This window comes from Zonotrichia albicollis, chromosome 1, assembly GCF_047830755.1.
Source record: "Zonotrichia albicollis isolate bZonAlb1 chromosome 1, bZonAlb1.hap1, whole genome shotgun sequence".
Taxonomy (NCBI): domain Eukaryota; kingdom Metazoa; phylum Chordata; class Aves; order Passeriformes; family Passerellidae; genus Zonotrichia; species Zonotrichia albicollis.
The window spans coordinates 47,168,006-47,181,218 of NC_133819.1; the positions used below are offsets into that span (position 1 = coordinate 47,168,006).

The following is a 13,213-nucleotide window of genomic DNA, read 5'->3' on the forward strand; positions in this document are numbered from 1 at the left end:
CCCGGCCCCTATGGGTAAAACTGTCTGTGAGAAATTGTGCAATTGCATTCTGAAGGTTGTGGTACCAAGCACATCAGCTACCATACAACTTACCATCCCTGGACTCATGAAGAAGCATTTCCATTAGGAACTCTACCTTTAGCTACTTGGTCTATGCTTGTTATTCAATTTACACCCAGAAGAGTACAACTGAAACCCAGTGGCATTGATTTGCTGTCTTTGACAGTGCCTCAGACAGTGCCGTACAAAGCAATGCTGCAAACCAAAGAGGTAAGTTAAAAATGGGAGGGTTTATGTTTGGATTCTCAGGGCTCCAAAAGTAGAAGAAAAAAATATTCAGATAAATACATCCAAATCAGTTTTGTTAATATTTGAGATGCTTTTGTTGGATTAAAGACTGGAGGGTGTTGACAATCTATGGATAAAATGGTAATACAGGAAAAACACAAAAATACTTGGAACACTTCCAAGTAAAATCTTATCATTGTCTTTGAAAAGCATATTCAGGCATGTTCTCTCCACTCCGCTTAAAAAAAGGGAAACAGCTCTTCCCTCTGCCCTGAAAAAAAAACCAAACAAAATCAAACCACATAAACCAGCTCAATTTTTCTGAGCCAAGACAAAAGCTCATAAAGGTGAAGAGCACTTCTCATGGGATATAAAATGTGAATTGCATTTGGAAAATAATTTTAGATTATATTTGGCATTCCTAGCCCATCTACTAACAACAGATGTGCTGTCCTGAAAGTGATGCAATTTTGACAACCATATAGCAAGTCCTTAAATAAATTACTGGGCTATTGTCAAAGTGGTGGAGATTTTATTTTTTTTTTTTAGCAAAAGTGATTTCACTCTTTAACCAATCAATTAAAAATTCGCATTCATTTTCTTCCAGTTGTGAGGTCAGTGCTAAAGTTGGTTTGTACTTGAGTTTTAATCTTTCCTGTACTGTTTCTATATTGTTGCTGTCATCTAAGTCACTGTTCCTACTGCCAGACCTTATTTTTAGATGACAATGTGGAATGAAATCCTGTCCCCATTACAGTCAATAAATTTCCATTTGACTTTGTGTGGGTGGAAATTTTATTCCTGGAATCACTCCCATGCTTCCCCAGGCCTACAGGAAGGTGAGGGGGACATGGAGCAGCAACTTTGTGAGGTGGCAAGACCTCTTCACTGGTTGTCCTGTGGCCTCTGTGAACTTAATCCCTTTAGCCTCAGATCTCTGCAACAGGTTTTGTAGGTAGGACTGTGAGGGCAAAGAAGAGGAAGTGAGGAATGGACATTCCTCACTATGGACATACCTATGGACACATCTTATTCCTAGGGAAATCGGTCACAAGCTACCTTCATTCCCTTGCTTGGGACCTGCCTGTGATTCTGCATTAGTGGACAACCCAATGGGTTTCTGCTGCAAAGGAATTAAACCATCAGAGAGAAGCACAAGGAGGGATGAGCCCGCTGAGAGAGACTTGGTTTGACTGGAAAAATCAAGCTGTGGATTTTGACAGATAATTCTGCATCATCTGTAATACAAAATTCATCAGAGATGATTTGGAAGAGGTGTTGACTTTATCCTGTTTTTATATCAAGACAGCCTACTGCCATGTTATTTCAGATATGAATCACACTTCATTTGTAGTAGAAAGCCCTTTTCTTTCATTTAATATTTTTTTTGTAAATGAAGTTTTCAAAATCCAGTTTCATTCTCCAGAAAGAGCCTGAAAAATTTTCTCTGAGACAATATAAGGGGCATTTCTGCATCCAAATATTGGTGTTCTCAGAGCAGGGACTGGGACAGGGCTGAAAAGATTGTGCAGTTTGTTTCTGTGAATTTGGTTCATGAAGGAAGGTGATGTATGAGCAGCCTTTATGTAACATGTTGACCATGCCTAAATCAGCCCACCTGTTTCAAACTTGTTTTTGGGGTCAAATAAAAGTTGCCTACTCATTTGACCCTTTCCAATGGAAGTATCAGCAGTAAAACTCCTGGCTTGAGTTCTGAACCTAACCGTATCCCCTGAACTCTAGATAAGTTAATGAAGCTGCAGAAGGAACCAGAGAAAAGAAACAGAATTTCCCCACAGGCTTTAGTGCACATCATCCTAGGGTGTTTGTACAACTCTACCAGAAAACTTTCTTCCAAACCTCTTCTGTAATTATTGTTTCTGTAGGGTCATGTTTACTTGAAGAATTATATTCTTGTAGGGTCAGAACCACCTAATTTCCTGAAAAATAGGGGGTTTATCTCAAAACCAGTTATAAATAGGCACAATCTTGCAACATGCACTTTTCCTGTAAATCTGGTAACCTACAGCAAAATCTAATATTTGGGTACACCAAGACAAATTCAGTGTCTGATTCTGAGCCATTTAAATACTGCAGAGCTTGGCCTGTTACATTAATTTATGGAACTCCTTGTAGCAGGTCTGAATTGTAAATAAATTTTCATTTTTATTTACATACAGAGCACAGGAGTTGCAAATTGGCCCAGGTCAGTTTTCATCAGCAGGTCCAACAGCGATTAATGGGGAATTAGGGTGATATTGCAGATAACTTGGTTGGAAAGGTGATTGAAATGGCCTGCTTGAGAAGATTTTGCATTCTAGAAATGCAATCTAGCTACTAGAAAATACATAATGGTGGGTCTTTTTCTCTGGAATGCATATGCCTTGCCTTGCACTTTGCGGAGATGGGAGTAGGTGACTCAGTGTACTGCACTCTGCTTTTTACCATGTAACACCAATACAGAATGGTGAAAAGCAGAGGACAATAAATCTCTTTTGCGTTCCAGCTCTACAGAGATCTGTAATAAATGAAATTATATATGCTAGTTCTCTTTTGTCAGTAGATGCATTATCATCTACAGCTTGGATGCAACTCACACAGAAACTCTATGTCAACTTATTATTTACAGTTGGAATCCCAGCTCTTGCCACATAGAAAACTAACATCACACTGGTACTGTTTCCAGTAGTGCAAAGGATTCCTGCCAGCTCTCAGCAGACAAGGTCATTATTTTCTTATGCCTCTATAGCTCCTCCATGGCATCAGACACAACATACTAGAAAAAGGGGACAGTACTTTGAATGAGAGCCCCAAATACTAACTGAAAAAAAGTCAGGCATGAATTTAAAAAAACTTTCATGTGAAGTTTTGTACTGATATTTTCCCAAGGTAACTCCACCATTCTAGTGGGACATGAAAAAACTGGTAGTTCAACCCTCATTTTCCTGGCCAAGGTGATGCCTTGCATAATAACAGCCACGACCAAACCCAACAAAATCAGAACAAGTGGAAAGATACTCCAATGCCACTCATACCAGTCCATTAATTATAGTTTGATCCACAGAGTCTATAGACTGATCTAGCCTGAAATTGGGTTAACTTGGTACACATGTGCAGCTGGGAACAGGTCTTCAGTGGCACACACAGCAGTAAACAAGCACTGCTTTAAAATAGGAAATCTTGGGTTTCTAAGTTTAAGTAACAGATTTTTCCAAATCAAAATTTTTCTTCATCATATCTTAACTGACAGTTAAATTGTTCCTCCTCAGATATTGGACAAACTTCCTTTTAGACTGAAGGACAGAATACATTATTACTACTACAATCCTGTAACACAGTTCTTTTTTTGGAACAGATAAGTGTTTTGTGAAAGAAACAAAGAAAGAAAGAAAGACTTGTTAATGTTCTCTTTGTGATTATATTAGCAACTAAGAAATACTGGTTTTGGTGAATATATGCCAGTCTTAAAAAGGACAGTGGTCTTCTCCACTTTATCCCGTTTTCAGCAAATGTATGCTGAGATAGCCTAAAACATGCTCAAAGTTATAGCAATACATTTTTCTGTTTAGATGCTCGTCAGTCACAAGAAGAGATGAAGATGAGTAAGAGTATTGCCTTTTTTAGAATTCACCTAGCATATGAAAAAAGACCTATAGACAATTAATTTGTACACTGCTGCTTAAAGATAATCTCTTTCCACTAGGTATAATGCACCTTTGTAACAAGCTGCACGCGACCAAAGATCCTGGGGACTTTGGGATCCATTTTGGCTGTGTTACACATAGATCTGTGAGCAGCTCCAAGCTGCGTGCTCTCTTCTTGTGATCCCTCAAGAGAGGAATCTGTATCCATGATGCATTTTCTTGGCTGGTTTGTCATGAGTTCAGCACTCCTGCCACAGGCCTTTCAGGACGGTCCCTTGTATTTTGTCATAGCAAACTTGCACATGTAAAATCTCGTGTTCCTCTTGCCGCACGTCACTCATACAAACGGCGTCATCACTGCGGAGGAGTGACGCAGTCCTTGGATAGCTGCATAAGGACCCTGCTGAAAATAATGGTGGTACCTTGGCATGTGGAAGGATGGGAAGGTGGGGCCGCTGCCTTGCATGGAGCTGGCTATAGCAGAGGGTGTAAGAGGCATTCCCAGGCGGCTGTACGGAGGCAGAGATCCTTGGATCGGGTGAGGAATGGGTGTAGCTATGGAGGCAGTGCTGGTACCCAGGGCACTCAAAGACTGAGGATGCTGAAATCCTGGGAAACTGGTTGAAGAGGAAACCCAGGAACTGAGGGACAGGTTATCAGATGTTGTAAAGGCTGACCCTGCAAGCAAAGAGAAAGAATACCTAACATTGGCACACAAAGCTGGTAAAGTAGGGAAAAGGGAGAAAATTAGTCCTTCACAGCAAGCCTGGTTTCAATGACCAGTTGTCATTGGAACTACTTCCTACGTACTTCAGTCTTTAAAATATTATTTGCTGGTTGCTGTCTTAGACAAATTTCCATTTTCAGAAGCTGGTTGCAGTGGTTTCAACAGTAAAATCAGCTTTGCGCATTGGACATTTTAGATATTAAACACTGAAGCACCTTGTAATGCTGCCTCTAAACACTGAAATATCTCCTCTCACAGGGAAGTTCACTGTATTACATCCAGAAGACATACTTGTAGATTTTTACATCAGATCCTTAGCAGAACTGTTGTTTTGGGGTTTTTCCCAAAATTTCAAAAATTTTCCCCACAAAATTTTTGTGGGGAAAATGCAGAAAAATGCAATTTGCTCTACAAGTTTTCCCTTTTTTTTAATCCCAGTAAAACCTGTCAACATTACATCTTTCCAGTCAACATGATTCTTTCCATAATATAGAGAAAAAAATCCAAAAAACATAAATGTCAAAGTATTTGTTGTTTTTCCATCTCTAATAAACAACACCAGTGCTAATTCATAGTAAGAGGTGCAGAACTTGCTCTGAAGGTAATTATCTACTTTCAATCAAATGAAAGTGTTCTGTTTGTCATTTTGTTTTAGGTTTGTTTAATTTGAAAAGTTTCAAAACCTATTTCCACAAATCTTCCAACTCTTTAAAATACTTTCTGTTTCCTGAAGATTGAAGAATCATTAAAAAAAAAGAAAAATTATTTCTTAAAATTAGAACTAATTACTTGTGTTGACAGTAAAATTTTGGGGAAACAATAATCCGTTTGGATAATTACACATGGTCATTTTCAAACAATCTGATGACTGTGTTGTCCTTCCTCTCTGTAGTTCCTATGTGCATCTGGTCATCATCATATGTCTGATTTCTAGAAATGGGAACTGCAACAAAATGCTACAAATAAACTCATTGTATTCCTCTTTAAACTATAATTTATCTCTTGTCTCTTATGTATTTTCTTACTTGACCAGCTTTCTTACTTTAGAAAATAAATTTCTTGGAAAGACTATTTGATGAAATATAATTTCAATTCAGTATTGCAAAATATTCAGAGACAACAAATTTTGTAACAGGTGCTAGTTTCATAAATGTAATTCAAGAAGGGAGGTTCATCCAAAATGTAGAATGAAAATATATGAAGATGTCTATCCATCAAGGAAAACTTACTGGAATTAAATAAAGTAACCAATCATAGCCACATACTCAAAACAAACTATAAGCAACAAAAACCACTCCAGAAATACAAAGTGTATATTGTTGGGGCTTTTAAAAAAGCTCATAAATCTCTTGTGGGATATATTCTCAAGCCATGAATTATTTTTCCTCTGCTTAATGAAACAAGTGAAACAGCCCAGTAACAGGAAAAATAAATTGTGCCAATTTAGCAGTGGTGATAAACTTGAACCAAATCCTGGTCCTACCGCTGAACCAAATCCCAGCTGCCGGGAAATTAGGATTCAGAGCCAAACTTTAAGTATGACACATTACTCACGGACCACAGCAAAACCCTTGTCAAATCAGAGGATATCTGAGCACTGCTGCACTACAGGGAAAGCAGGGTGCAAATATGGATTTGCCCAGAAGGTTTTCATTTGGCTCTCTTTTCAGGTGGCTACTATGAATCCTGTGGATGTCTGTGGATGTAGGCACAGAGAAATTATGCATTAAAGAGTTTCCATTGAATTTATATATTTCCTATTTGTTAGTTCCTTTGGAATTAGACATCTTGTACTGTAGGTTAGCTGCTTCCATCTTTAGATGGCTGAAATTTGCTGAGCAGAGAATGCTCTGGGAGGGTGCCTAGGTAATTACCAAGGCTATCACTGATATTTATTTCTTGGTTTTATGCAGAGTAAGTTATATGATTCTTTCTTATGAATGACTGTGAAATGATTGTAGGGCTGGAACATTTCTCCTATAAGGAAAGGCTTATAGAATTGGGCTTGTGGAGTCTTGAGAAGAGCAGACTTTTGGGACACCTAACTGCAGCCTGTCAGTGCTTAAAGCAGGCCTATGAGACAGCTGCGAACAAATTTTTGCCATGATCTGTCACAAGAAAGGGCTTTAAACTAAACGTGAATAGATTTAGAGTAGATATAGGAATGAAATTTTTTACTGTGAGGGTGGTGAAACACAGGCTGCCCAGAGAGGGGCTGGATGTCCCATCCCAGGAAATACACCAGGTCAAGCTAGGTGAGGCTCTAAGCATCCTGATCTAGTTGAAGATGTTCCTACTCACTGAAGGGAGTTTGCACTACATGACCTTTATCAGTCCCTTCCAACAGTAACTATCCAATGATTTACACAAGGAGCTTCCTCAAGTATCCTTTCCTGCTCCAGCTGATTTGGTCTCTAATTGCAGCTTAGTACTCCACATACCACTTTTTCCACCACCAAGTGAATTAGTACTTCTGAGGCAATCCAGGTCTCAAAGAGTTTATAACACACACCACCCAGCAATGAATATGTATTTGGCTCTCAACTCTCATTTTTGTGGGGAAACATCCATCAGTTTTGCATGCAAGGTAATTTTAAAATTCATTGGCAGAAATGAAAATATCTATGGAATTTCAGTAAGAACATTGTTTCTCTCCTTGTATCTTGGAGGAGTTTTCCTGTTTAAGGACACTAGACCTAAAGAGAGAGCAAAGGCAGTACCAGTTACTCATGTGTAAGAGCAGTATGATTTACCTTCTGTGCATGTCTCTGGTTGCCCAGAACACTCACGTCCCATGTAGCATATGGCTCCCAGATTAGAAAAAAGTTCTTTGCCATGATTCACAATTTTCCTCACTTACTCATTTGCCATATTGCAAGCAAATGCAGAACTGTACCCTTTTATTACACAGAAAATTAATTGTCATAAAATAGTCTATCCCCCATGACACCTTTCTAAGGACTCTCTTCTGAAGAGGTTTAACAGCCAGCTCTCATACTGAGGTTCACCTGGTTCATTTTGTCACTCCCAAGGGAGGACATCATAGTAGGGAGAAATTTAATTCTTGAAGAGAAGGTGCTTTGCTCTGAGCACTTTCAGCAATGGAAAATTTAATACTGTCTTCAACAATAGCTGGCCTGGGATCTAAGCTGACAAGAAGCAAGGTAATTCCCCGGAACTGTGTGAAAGGATGGCATCACAGCAGGTGAACTTGCTTGAGAAATTCCATAATCTAAGGACCCGCACTTGGAATGGATGTGTAAAAACAAGCCCACCTAATCACATTTTGCTGAAGAGCAACTCATGGTTAAAAATAAGTGTGTTTTCCCTGCACAAGTCCAAAGAGCTCATGACCAGAAAGAATGCTGTTATCTTAGCAGCACTGTATGAAGTTAGAGGACAAGACAAGGGCACTGCCAGTCGGAAGACAGATAGAACTGCTTTACCTCAAGTGGCTGTGGCATATCAGGCAGGTCACAAAGTCAACGTGCAAACTATAATGCAAGACAAGTTTTTGCCAGTCAGCAAATCCTACAGGAAGGGTTTGAGATCTATTTCCAGTGGTTAATTGTGACAGATGCAATTTCTCCAGTAAGTATCCCCGCAAAGATCAAGTCTGTCTTGTTACTACTTTTGCTACTGCTAATGCAGACAAATTGTTTGATAAAGCATTTGGGGCTAATTGCTTCAGCAGGAACAGCGCCTTTAAGAGACTAACAGATAACAATTAAACATCAATTTTTTCAGGGAGCTACCAAATTTTCTTCCTGAGGAAACAAAGCAGGTTAACTACAAGTGGGTTGAAGATGGTTAGAACTAAGTCCTCTGTTCACAGAAGGCTGGAGGGGCAGCAAGTGGCACATCTACATGGTGCTTTACAAGTGGTGTGGAGCCCAGCTAGTAAGTCCTGCCAAGAGATGGAGAGTGTTAATTTGTTCTCAGCAATGAAGTTGTACTCAGTAATGAAGTTTTCTGGTTTGCAGATATCTTGAAGAGGAAGCAAAACTAATTTTCTCCTGATGGCAAAGATTATATGGTCATCTCTAGAATTGCCTCCTGAATTGAACCACCCACACCAGTGCTGTGGGCATATCAGATGTCCCAAAGAGCCAAAAGGTAGCAAGTATTCTTCTTCATTATATGGCTTCATGGCAGAGAGACACACCAGAGAAATGCTTTAGAGTACCACGGTACTGCCTGTGGTCCTGCTTTTCTCCAGCATAACTGAATCACCACAGTTTACATCATGAGCATGTTTTCCTACCTCTGCTTTGTGTTGCCTGGCTGTCATCTCCAAGATCATCCTCTCCTCCATAGGTCCGAATGGGGGATCGAGCATAGGAATGCTTTTGGATAAGGCTCTCCACACTTTCCCTGTAAAAGGAAACAATCTAATGTATCAATACCATCCTAAACAGCATCCTATTTTGTTCAGGTAAATACAGTGCTTTTTCCTGTCCAGATCACAGCTTTCTCACACAGGCTCTCCAAAGTTACTTAACAAAAGACTTACCTCATAGCATGACAGTGGAAATGCCAGATTTGGCCTGCATTTTTTAATATTGTGGATCATCGCTTACCAGCTTCTTCAGTAGAGTGAACTTCCTACTGTGCTTCCTGGATGTGGTCTCAGACAGTGAATATCAGACCAGCACTCTTCATAAATTTGAAAATGCAGACTCTGCAGTTATTTGTGCTGAGTGATGAGTCTGGGTTCAAAGAGACACCTGTGGTCCAGCTCCTTTCAAACAAGTTTTGCGTTGCATGTGACCACCTCATTTGCTGCTTTCCCCTTTTTCTGAAAGCAGGGGCAAAGATAGGTGTGTCCAGAGAGAGCTCAGCTCTGACTATGCTCTCTCAGCATCACAGTGGAGGGCAGTTTGTAGCAGGAAGTCTGCAGATACTACTGATCTCGTGCCACGTCTATTCTGGGAGGTTAGACGTGTCTGCCAGGCCCCTGCCTCGCTGGTAGAACAATTCACTGAAGTCACCCAAACCATTTTTAAATAGAAGGAAGGCATATCTGCACGATAAGCCTTAGTAGTTTGTAAGGAAGATCCAACCTTACACATTCCAAGCGCATTTCCATGTAAGTAGGTGGCATTATACCAAAGATGAAAATGACCTAGGCACATTTCCAAAATGGCTTTGACCTTCTGTTCCTGTTTAAGAAATCTAAGTAGCAATAGTTGTTTAAATCTGCTACTTGATGAATGTTTTGTCTGAATTTACCATTTGTCCATTCATACTTGCTAATGCCCTTTGCTTAGAGAGTGCTTCTGTTCCAGAAATTCCAAGGAAAAATATTTTTCAAGTAACATGATAAATCACAGTGGCACATGTTTTCCTTTCCTACAGAAAGTCCATTATGGTCATTTTGTCCTTGGTCTATCGCTGGCATCATTACTTATGCTAGTCTCCTCAGAAAAAAATAAATAAAAAGAGGATCTTATCAAAGTGATTTACTTGTGTCAGGATTGGAAGTGGACTGAAAGCAATGGCAGTTCCTACATAGAGGATGATATAATTGGATTACTGCCTTTTAAGTGATTGAAAACAGTAGGCATATCAGGGCTATCTTGAAGAAGATTTTCCAAAGAAAAAGACAGATGGCATTGTTTACATTATGTGCTGAATGCCTCTTGAAACATTAGACTTTCTTCTGAAGCAGAATGTGAAATGCACAGAATTTTACTTGACCAAAAGGGCTATTTCATATGAGTACAGCAGAACAGAATAACAAATTAGACCGGTGTTGTCTGAGTGATTTAGATACTGGTACGTAAACATATCATAATCTAGGAATTACTAGTCTATCAAGGTCTGAAAAATAAATTTAATACAGGTGATTGTCTGCATTGTCTCTATTGACTTTATTTCTAGTAAGGGTCTGCTTATAACAGCAGATATTACAGCATGTAATGATATCCTGATGCAACAGAAACAATGCAGGCTGTAGTTTTAGCACAGTGGGCCAATTTCACCTCTAAAACATTCGATCCAATGGCAGCTTGGGGATAAACTCACCCCAATAAATTTACATTTGAATTACCTACAGGGATTTAAAGCTAAATCAAATGCCCACAATTATTGCAGACTAAATTCTTTCCAGATGGGTTTGTATGCTAGACAGAGAACTCTATTATTCTATATGGTTGTCTTCTTTTAAAGGAAAAAGAGAGATGACTTCTTAGTGAACCCTGAATCTGCAAAGTTTGAAACCAGGGAACTGTGTGGTAGGTTTATTTATTTATTTTATGATGTAGCATTGCAGATAGTATGCAAAAGGTTTTGGAAGATTAATCTCATTCATCGGCACAAGAGGCAAAGGTTTTTATGGCAGAGGGAATGTGGAAACTTGGATCAGGGAAAGCAACTAATCTCACAGAAACAGTTCCTCTTGTGCAGCTGAGATTCAATATTCAAAACTGTATGAGCTTATCTTGACTAACCATGTGTGTTTATGCTATAAGCACAAAACACCTACTGAATTTTCATTTTAGAGGTCGAGGCTGTGACTCTCATCGCGAGTGCAAAGCATTGAGATTCACACCAGAATTTAAGCACCTGCCCCCACAGTCCCCAGGAGGCTCCTCTTCTTTCCACATACAACACATACTGCATATAAACCTCCAAACAGACTTACAAAATGCAAAAGGCTGAGTGCACCTAAGTGTGCAAAAGGAAACAGGAGAAAAAAAAGAAGCGGTGTATTTTCTCCACTCAAAAGGCATATCTCTGAGTTATACTCCAAGCACTGTTTCTTCTGCTTAGGAAAACAAGAGCAGAAGTCTTTCCTTCCCCTTATGTTTCAAAGGAAAAGGGTGTGGTGCCCTCTGCACCACGCTGCAATATTCCATCCTCAGAGAGCACCACTTGGAGTCTGGATGGAGAAGGCAGCAGTTGCAATTCATTTAACCTAAAAAAAATATTTGGATTTTTCCACATAGGTTGGAAAGAGGAGACTAACCTACTCCACCCTTTAAAGACAGAGGTGCCTCAGGACTTGATTCCAGCACAGATACGTAGGAGGAAGCAAAACTTTAACAACAAGACTTAGGTGCCTGTGAAATCTAGTTCAAAATGCAGGAGCAAAGCTGGCAATCTGGAACACAGATTCCTTCTTATATCCTTGTTTCCACTGGGTACAAAAGGGACTTAAATCTCAAAATCTTTCTGAAAATTCTCCTTATGGAAGTATGAACCCTTTAGGTTATCCCAAATATGGTGCTCTGGAGAGTGGATTAATAAAATACATTTTTTTCAAATCACAAAATATTACACTAACACTACTAAAAGGGAAATACATTATTACCTCTGGCTTTTTAGTTTTGTATGCAACATCAGATATTTCAATGAGGTTCCAAGGATTTATGGAAATAATTTTATAAATTACTGAATCATAAATTAAAATTTGCTACTTTATGATTCTATGCTTAATTTCAAAAAATAGCAAGTGAAGAATATGGTGGAGGTTTTTTTAAAGCTGTCTTTGCTAATTTCTCAGCATTGTTCCACAGTAAACATGTTGTCTGAAGAACAAAGTGACTTCCAGTAACTCAATACTCAACTTCTGTCCTGTTTCTTTGTTTGAGATCAGAGACTTGTTATCTAATAGTGGGACCTAACAATTTTTACCTTTTAATGTGTCTAAGAACTCCACAGTTTCTTCTATTAGCAAGAAATTACCATTAAACCTTGTTTTGAGAGAGATCACAACCTGCCAATTGAATAAAGGAAAGATGTCTTCTTTCTGTCAAATGTTTTTTTGTGGTCTACAAACAAATTCAGTCTTCCTGCTGTTCTTCAACGCAGATATCTTGGAAATACCCAGAGGAGGGAAAAGCATGCACACGCACACAATATATTACTATGATTAAGTTGTGCAATGTGTACAACTGGAAGGTAGTAGGAGATGACAGGCTGCAGAAGAGCAAGTTAGGGACTGGAGCTGCTTGAGGAAAAGGATCCATGTGCCAAATGGAAAGCAGAAAACTAAGCTCATATTGGCAAGCATGCCCACAGAGATGATGCAAGGAAGGATAAATGTGAAGAGGGATAATAGGAAAAGGAGTTCAGGCTGATCCCAATAATCTGCGTTCCACCAGAAGCACACTTTGAGCCCAGCCCTGTCAATAAACTGTATTATGAATGAAGCACTTGTCTCCTTTGTCCAAGAAATAAAACAGCAAAATTTGAACCTGAAATCAAAGCATATGGAAGTCTGAAAGAATTCATCAATTGGAAAGGGTTTAGGGTGCACAGGGAACATCTTGCTAATCTGCAGGTTCTAACCTCTTGATTAAACTTTTCACTCTTGCCTCTGCTGGCAACTGATTCTGAAACAAAACTTCTAATTAGGGAAGCTTTATGTCACAGAGTTCCCAGCTGAGTCTTTGGCCTTGTTCAGCTAACAGTGCCCTGTATGTACAGAGTAGCCTCAAAGGACCAAAAGATGGGAAAATCTGGATGCTACTCACAAATGATTCACTAACACTTTACAGACCAAACCCAAGATTTGGCATGGATTTGAGCTAGGAGAGGGCAGAGAACA

The 13,213-nt window shown here is 39.3% G+C and overlaps 1 protein-coding gene across 1 annotated transcript in view; it reads right to left on the reverse strand.

The window, feature by feature from the left end:
- Positions 1-687: 687 nt before the first annotated feature.
- The window catches only part of TBX20 (T-box transcription factor 20), a 37,999-nt gene continuing 25,473 nt past the window's right edge, over positions 688-13,213 (reverse strand). The window contains exons 7-8 of the mRNA XM_074540396.1: positions 8,924-9,033; positions 688-4,610 (exon numbers count right to left, since the gene is read on the reverse strand). Of these exons, the coding sequence (XP_074396497.1) occupies positions 4,270-4,610; positions 8,924-9,033 (451 nt within the window). The 3' untranslated portion in view covers positions 688-4,269. The remainder of the gene's footprint in view (positions 4,611-8,923; positions 9,034-13,213) is intronic.